The following is a 7,960-nucleotide window of genomic DNA, read 5'->3' as shown; positions in this document are numbered from 1 at the left end:
TGACCTAATTCGACCCTTTAGGCCGTGTAGAATACACATTCGCGTGACATCTTCTCAATCGATCAACGTTGTTTCTAACTTGTTTTCTAACTCGTTTCCTAACTCGCTTTGCAAATATATCTAACCTAATGAATCTAACCTAAGGATTAGGGTAGGCTAGGATATGTAGGTTGTGTTTGGCCGTGTTTTTGTAGTCCTTTTCTCGCTCTTTTTTATCTTTATCTCATTTCGTATCTTGTAATTATTTTTGTTTATCGAGTCATGTTTTGTAATTTGTTTGCAATTATTTTTCCGTTATCGAGTCAAATGATTTCTAAAAAAACCTTAGTCTTATTTGGTTAGATGGTTGTGCTCCAATTCATGTAAGAGCGTAGTAAATCGCATGTTGTTTAAAGCGACATGGCCCGATTTATGCTAATGCATGCTTTGGTGTGTGGCCCTATGTCTAATTCGATAAGATTAAGTGAAAGCATGCATTACGAGGAGTGACCCAAGGCCGTGAGTCATGTAAGCCGTGGGCCACCCCCCTTGTGCACGTTTTCCTAGGCCGAATGGCCATGTGTCGTGTATGGTGTCGTATATAGCAATTGTATTTAGATCGAGTTGTATCTCTAAATTCTCGTTGTGTCGGCATGAAATGCTTGGGTTGTAATAGGGTAGATCCCAACGGCTCCCCCATTCCCCCTAAGCCTTGTTTGCTTTGTTTTGTATGTTGTTAGATCAATCAATCCACATGCTAAATTACAACTTTGACAAAGTTAGTTTAGTTGCATCTAAATCGACATAGAAACTTCACATGTTAGGGTTTTAAAACGATGTTTGCATATCATATATCGCAGTAGCTATGACCTTGTTTGAAATCCGATACTTGACTTAGTAGAGGCCGTTATCGACGGGCGGGGTTAGGTGTCCTTATGGGCTTCCTAACACGTACCCTCACCCCTTACTCAAGATGTATGGTTTGCGGATCCGTCTAAATACCATTGGATTACAAGAGTCATTCAAATCGAGTGATATAGGGTACAAGTCTTTATCTTTAATCACTCGTAGTCGATTGGCTTTATGCTTTTCGACGAAAGGTGTAAAGTTGACTTGAACGGTTCCAAGTTCCCAAAAAACTTGGTGGCGACTCTAATTTGTCTTAATTCGATTCGAAAGAACCTCGAGTCGATTATGCCTAGTGTGGATCCCGCGGACGCAGTTCCCGCGGGCGTTGTCCACAGTTAGGCCTGCTCCAGTCACTCTCAAACAAAAGCTCCTTAAAAGTGTTCTTTACTTGACATATCTTGCGCCAGGCCCAACTAGAGGATGCAGTGGGTTCATAATCAATCCTCTTGCCACTCTTTATGTAGACTGCATGAACCCGCATGAACCCACCTGACCCACAAATGGTTCGCTTTTATTGTAATCCATCAAGCATACTTAGCTATTGCAGTAATATTCCATTCACGAAATTTCTTGAGTCCCAATCCTCCTTGTCTTTTTGGCTGGAAAATAGCATCCGATGATACCAGAGCAGAGCTCTCTTTTTGTTCATTTTCATGCCACAAGAAGGATCTGCAAACAACCTCTATTCTAGCAATCACAGTTTTTAGAAGAACAAATATACGAGCCCAATAGTTCTGAAGGGTACTCAGAACTGACTTTATCAACACAGTTCTACCTACATAGGACAATTTTCTAGACCTCAGTCTTTTAATTCTTTCCACAATCCTCTCAATTAAACTAGTAATCCAGAACTGCCAGTCTCTTTGGGGACACAGCTACCCCTAAGTATTTGAAGGGTACACTTCCCCTCTTCATTCCAGTTGTCTCCTCCACCTCTCTTATCAGTTGCTCATATTTCCCATTATATTATATATTAGATTTCCCTCTATTCAGTACTAGACCATAAGCCTTTGAAAAATACTCAAAGGAGTTAATCAACAACTCCATAGAAGCCCTTTCCCCTTTACAAAACATGATAAGAACATCTGCTAGATGTGTGAGCTTGATTCTCTAGCATAAAGGGTAGAAGTTAAACTTCCCGTGCTGTTGAATAACTTCCAAGATCCTGCTTAAATAATCCAGACATAAGGTAAAAAGTAGAGGGCATAATGGATCCCCCTGCCTCAGTCCTCTCTTGGCCTTAAAAAATCCAAACACCTCCCCATTCAAATCAATAGAATAATAAGGTGTGGTAACACATAGCATAAGTAATATAACAATCTGACCAAGGAATCCAAGTGCACGCAACATTCCCTCCACAAAAGACCATTCCATAGAATCATATGCCTTATGTAAATCCAACTTCATCAACACCCTAGGAGAGCAAGATTTCCTCTTATATAGCTTGATCAGGTCCTGGCTGATAAGAATGTTACCCACAATATCACGACCTTTTATGAATGCACTATGTGAAGGGCTAACAATATCACGCATTATGTGACTCATTTTATTGCATAACACCTCAGATAGACATTTATATATGGTGTTACAACATGCAATATGCCTAAATTATAACACAAACTCAAGAACATCAACTTTTGGTACCAAGGTGATTATGGTGGTATTGCATTGCTTCAAGAGTGCCCTAGAGTTGAACACACTCCTAATAGCATTGGTCACATCCTTCCCTACAATGTGCCAAGCATCGTTGAAAAACTGAATACTATACCAATCAGGCCTAGGTGCCTTATTGCCAGATATATCAAACATGAAAATCTTGATTTCCTCATCGGTGAGGGGAGGAATAAGTAGAGAACAATGAGAGGCAGTTAGACACTTACCATCTCTCACTACCCTACCATTTATTGCAGAAACAAGATCATCAGTACCTAACAAAGATTTGTAATATTCCTCAAAGGCTCCTTTAATTATCTCCTCAGGAAAACTACATAGGGTACCATATATATCTTTCATCTGGTAGACCTTATTCCTTGCCCTTCTAGTTTTAATACTAGCATACAAAAAACTTAGTTATCATCTCCATGCTTAAACCATTCCGTCTTTGCTTTTTGTCTTAAATAACTTTCCCTTGGTTTTAAAAGCTGTACTAGTTCCAGAGCACAAGCTCTTTCTACAACACATGCCTCCTCATTTAAATGGTCCTGTACAAGAAGGTTTTGATAGTGAAGCAAAGACATCTCAACTATATGAGTGAGATTCTCAATATCAGAAAACTGTTCCTTATCCAATTGTTTAAACTCCCCTTTTAATCCCCTCAATTTTTTAACCATTCTGAACATAAGAGTACCCTGTATCTTCATGCTTCATCCTTTTTTGACAATTTCCTCAAACTCTTGTGCCATAGCCCACATAATGAAGTATTTGAAAGCTTTTCCCCTCCCCTGCACCTCCTCATCAAAGTTGACCAGGCAAGGGCTGTTATCAAACATCCCTTCAGGTAGGAAATAGATATATTGATATATGATTCATTTGCACCAAATTTCCCTTCTTCTTTCATGCATTCCGACTTCTATTGAGTCGGTTTTGTACGCCTTACCTTGCATCTTGTACCCGATTCCCACATCTCTGATTTTGTGCCCCTCTTGCAGGATTTGAGGCGGTTATAGAGAAGTCGGGGAAAATGAGGCTGTTCGATGACTAAGCATGAGGAAAATAAGGTTGAGATAGTGAAGCAGTGTTCTCTGCCGCCAGGCCGGCAGCCGGTCCACCGACAGGGAACACGACCTGGTGAGAAGAAAGGAGAAATGCTGAAGAAAAGTTCTCTGACGGTAGACCGGTAGCCGTCCCACCTGCAGGGAACCCTCCTCCTATGCCTTAGACAAATTAAGGAAGAATTGAAGAAAAAAAGGAACAAGATCTCGCCGCCGGTTGTCATCCCGGCAGCCGGTCCGCCGGCACACGTATCACCAAGCTAAGGAATTGAAGTTAGAAACTCAGTAAGAGGTGTTCTTTGTCGGCAGGCCGGCAACCGGTCCACTGGCAAGGAACACACCCAAGCCAATTCCAACACATTTTGAATAAGAGCTCGCTGCCGGCAGGGAGGCCGACAGCTGGTTAAGCGGCACAGAGACCAAAACACATGAGATGGGCTTTATTTCCTTCTTGTGTTCAATCCAATGGGATAGTATAAATACCCCTTACCTAATAAATTGTAAACACATACTCTAGATCTGAAATTATTTCCTTAATCTTATGCAAACCCTTAATGAAAATATTAATCTTTCCTTAATCAATTATTAATTAGTCCTTATATTAGCTTAGAATTAGTATTGTTCAATTGTTTACATTTAGTATTGGGTTGTTTATTTGAGATTGGTGAAGATTATTCTTCTATTTAATCAAAGGTTGAAACTTTGTCTTCATTATTGTTATACTCTTCTCTATTGTTGTTCATCTTTCATCTTTTTACATATTAGATTGTTTGGTTAGTAGAATTTGCAAACATGTTTTTCTTTGCTTGTTTTGTGCTAAATTCTTCACCTTTTGTTTATGTCATCATGAGCATGTGTGAGTAGTGCCTTACTAGGATGGAGGGGGAAATTTTGTAGGATTATAGGGGGTGATTAAGACATAGGAATATTGAAACTATTGAGTATTTGCTTGTTTATTTCATCATGCGCATAAGGTGTTTGTGAGAATGCTTAGGTGAGAATTTGAGCATTTAATCTATCTTTCTACTTGTTGGGTGAGAGATTGACTAGTAATTAGTAAGCACATGTTAAAATCAAGGGAGGGTTAGTTAGGTGAGAGCTTGATCAACCTTACTTTACGGGTTAAGTCTTTCATTGAGAGATCGAGTCTTTCCCTTACATTTGCTTAAGGTTTTGCCTTGTTGTGTTCTTGTCCCCCCTACCTAATTGAGTGAACCCAATATCCTAGTCCTCTAACCATTGTCTTTGTCATCTTAAGCTTTTAATCACTTTCTTTCGTTGCTCTTATTCTAGTTTCTTAGTTAACTCAAATCATCCCCTTTTCCCCTTTTTGAGCTAAACTAGTAGTCTAAACAAACGATCTTAGAACCATAATTTCGTCTCTAGGGTTCGACCTTTGCAAGCTACAACGTTCATTCATACACTTGCGAAGCTAATACAAATAAAAAGGATATCACATATCTGGTAGGGAAGGTATCTACCCAATCATTATTACACAACACCTTGTCAATTTTGCTATAAACTTTTGAACCAATCTCATATTTATTATTCCACGTGAAAAAATTCCCCTTAACCTTTATATCCACCAAGTTGGAATACTGAACTAGCTGCATTAGAGGTCTAATGTCACTATGTGTAATAGGATTCCCTCCAATTCTCTCATTTCTACCTATTATAGCATTGAAGTCTCCACACAGTAACCAAGGGCCATTGATGGTAGTATGGTAACTCCTAATGTTAACCCACAAAGGCTCTCTCTTGACTGGTTTGTTAAACCCAATAGACAAAAGTGTACCAAAATCTGTTTTTTCCTAGCTTTGTCATAAACTTTTGCATGGATACATTGACTAGTAACTTCACATATATACACTTCCATGGCCACAATATCCCACATTACCCATATTCTTCCTCCTTTATGTAGGCTAAAATTATTGCAAATGGACCATTGATCACAAATAGTACTTCTGGCTGTATTCCAAATACTACTCCATATTTTTATTTCTACCAAACCAAATAATCCGACTTTATTATGGATCAAGAACCTCATTTATTTTTGGTTTTCAGGATTAATCAGTCCCCTAATGTTCCATGCTCCACAACTATCCACTTTCTAAACTGGTCTTACTAGATTCCCCCTCTCAACAAATCTATTCAGTATAATCCCCTGTCTGGTTTTCTAAATTAAATGAGATCAAGCTTCCATATATGGCAGACCTCCTGGAGTGAATGTTCTCTTCTCTTCATTCTCAGAACGTAATATTCTTGAGATGAATCTTCAAGTAATAGAGTTCTCAACAACAGTTGTTGGTTACCACCACAAGAGTCACAATATCCACATTCACGGCTAGAGTTTGAGGAACTAACTTCTGGACAACAACATGAGCTCTCTGGGTGAAAATCTCTATACAAGTACCTGAACAGAAGCTGAAGGTTTGTTCACCATAGGTTCCCACACTTTTCTCATAATTTGTTTAGGCCCGTCTTTCCCACAAGCTGCAGCTACATGTCTTATACCCTTACACGCAGTGCACAATAGTGGAAGTCAGTCGTACACCTCACCTAAGGTTTGAGTCAAACCATGCTCATCAGTAAAAAAACTCTCAGTTGAAAATTGCTGCCCTAATCCACTTCTATCATAATCCTGGCAAAATCTAAAAAATCCTTGTGAGCAGTGGCAGCATCACATCTGATGTAAGTACCAACACTCCCACTCAATTTTTTCTGGCTATCTAAGCCTCAGTTTTTTTTACATATAATCCAAATATCTTTATCCAATTTGGTACTCTCTTAACGTCGTGTTTAACCAAGACAGTCTCTGGTGTCTATTCTTTCACAATCACGGGTTTTTTATCAAATAAAAGATGACCATTAGTTAATACCGCTTGTTGTTGAGCCTTAGTTTTGAACCTGACTAAGAAAATCCTATTTGGCATGAAAGAGACTTTGTCAAGCCCTTGAGCCTACCATACCCGCTTAACAAACCCAGAGTGTACATTACTCGGAGGGTTTTCTCCTAAGACATAGCAAAAAAAATCGAAGTAGACCAATAATAAACCTCACCAGCAACATCGTCATGAGTTATCTAGACCAAAAGTGATGTCGGTATCTCCGGTTCTGCTTCAGGCTTCTCCATCTGGTCTTCGTTCTCCAAATCATATTCAAATTCCTGCGATGAAAATCAAATGCGTCTTTGTGGAGATTTCCCATATTCATATTAGTTAAAATTAAATCATCGTGTTTTTGGTTTTTTTTTTATTTGATCATAAAGGACTGTTGTTTGTTTTCTTCTTTAACGCCATTTGCATGGGAAGGAAGCAAACCTAGAAAATTAGAGAGGTTTTTCTCTCTCTAAATTCTCTCTCATCCTTCTTCTATGTTAGGTGATAATTGTGGATGAGTAGAGGTTTGGATGCTACTTAGTGTTTTCATTTTAAAAGTTTGAGTATTGGGTACCATTTATATATGCTTGAAAATCATTCACTTGTTCATTCGTCCCTCTACATTCTTGTTGATCATGTCCCAAAGTTCTGCAACTCTCGCAAATTCCACTTGGCATAGATGGTGTCATTTCTATGACATTAACTTGATGAACCGGTTGTTACTTTGGTGGAGTTGAAGCTTTCTTCACTTGATCTATTGATTCCTTGAACTTCAAGTTCATGGTAACCACACGAGAACTTAATTGAGAACCAAAGTTGGCAATAAGCTGAGTGATGGAATCTACTTCATGTCGTCCTCTTCTACTAGGTTTTTAAGGTCTACTATATTGAGAACTATGAGTTGCCATCTCCTCGACTTTTGCCTATGTTTGGTTGTCATCAACTTCGTTTGACATACCATTTGAAACCATGTTCAAAACATTCCTTGAGTCTTCGTAAAGTCCATTCCAAAATTGTTGAACTATGAACCATTCACTAAGACCATGATGAGGACAAGACCGGTAAGTGGCCTTGAAATGATCCCAAGCTTCATATAGTGATTCTTTATCCCTTTGCTTGAATCCCGTGATTTGAGCTCTAAGCATATTAGTCTTCTCCGGTGGGTAGAATGTTTTGTAGAAAGCTAAGGTTAGCTTTTTGGTTCGTCGGTTTTAAACTCGTCGTCAAAAGTTACCTAACCAAAACAATATTTATAACTTCACAAATTGCTCTATTCTTAGTAAAGAGGTAAGTAAAGGTCGGATCCCAAGGGACGGGTATTGAAGTAGGATTTTCAATTGCAAATGGTTGTGTCTAAGGGTGTCACAATTTGGGTTGAGGTAGGAGATCAACTAAACTAATCAACAATAAAAGTAAGGTAATAAAAACAAGCAAGATGATTAAAATGAGATGTAAACAATTGATTAAAAGCACTAGGGTGTT

At 38.8% G+C, this 7,960-nt stretch overlaps 1 protein-coding gene and 1 non-coding gene across 2 annotated transcripts; one reads left to right on the top strand and one right to left on the bottom strand.

Moving 5' to 3' along the window:
- Nucleotides 1-2,496: 2,496 nt before the first annotated feature.
- Nucleotides 2,497-3,248, bottom strand: LOC141590148 (uncharacterized). The gene is made up of 2 exons (XM_074410757.1): nt 2,980-3,248; nt 2,497-2,938 (listed from the first exon to the last, which is right to left on the bottom strand). Exons 1-2 carry the CDS (start codon nt 3,246-3,248, stop codon nt 2,497-2,499), a joined length of 711 nt encoding a protein of 236 aa, XP_074266858.1.
- Nucleotides 3,249-7,516: 4,268 nt separating this feature from the next.
- LOC141593834 (small nucleolar RNA R71) lies at nt 7,517-7,623 on the top strand. Its single transcript, XR_012521894.1, has one exon. It is a non-coding gene; the product is annotated as a small nucleolar RNA R71 (small nucleolar RNA).
- Nucleotides 7,624-7,960: the final 337 nt, after the last annotated feature.

This window comes from Silene latifolia, chromosome 7 (genome assembly GCF_048544455.1).
Source record: "Silene latifolia isolate original U9 population chromosome 7, ASM4854445v1, whole genome shotgun sequence".
NCBI classification, from domain to species: domain Eukaryota; kingdom Viridiplantae; phylum Streptophyta; class Magnoliopsida; order Caryophyllales; family Caryophyllaceae; genus Silene; species Silene latifolia.
The sequence above is the reverse complement of the archived record's forward strand: the minus strand, read 5'-3'. Positions and strand labels throughout refer to the sequence as shown.

What these genes read in the sequence shown, in the direction of transcription:
- LOC141590148 (XM_074410757.1), bottom strand. Translation starts at nt 3,248, where the DNA reads ATGAAGATACAGGGTACTCTTATGTTCAGAATGGTTAAAAAATTGAGG. An exon ending in CAAAAAGCAAAGACGGAATG is followed by an intron (nt 2,939 to 2,979) that starts GTTTAAGCATGG and finishes TTTGTATGCTAG; the next exon opens with TATTAAAACTAGAAGGGCAA.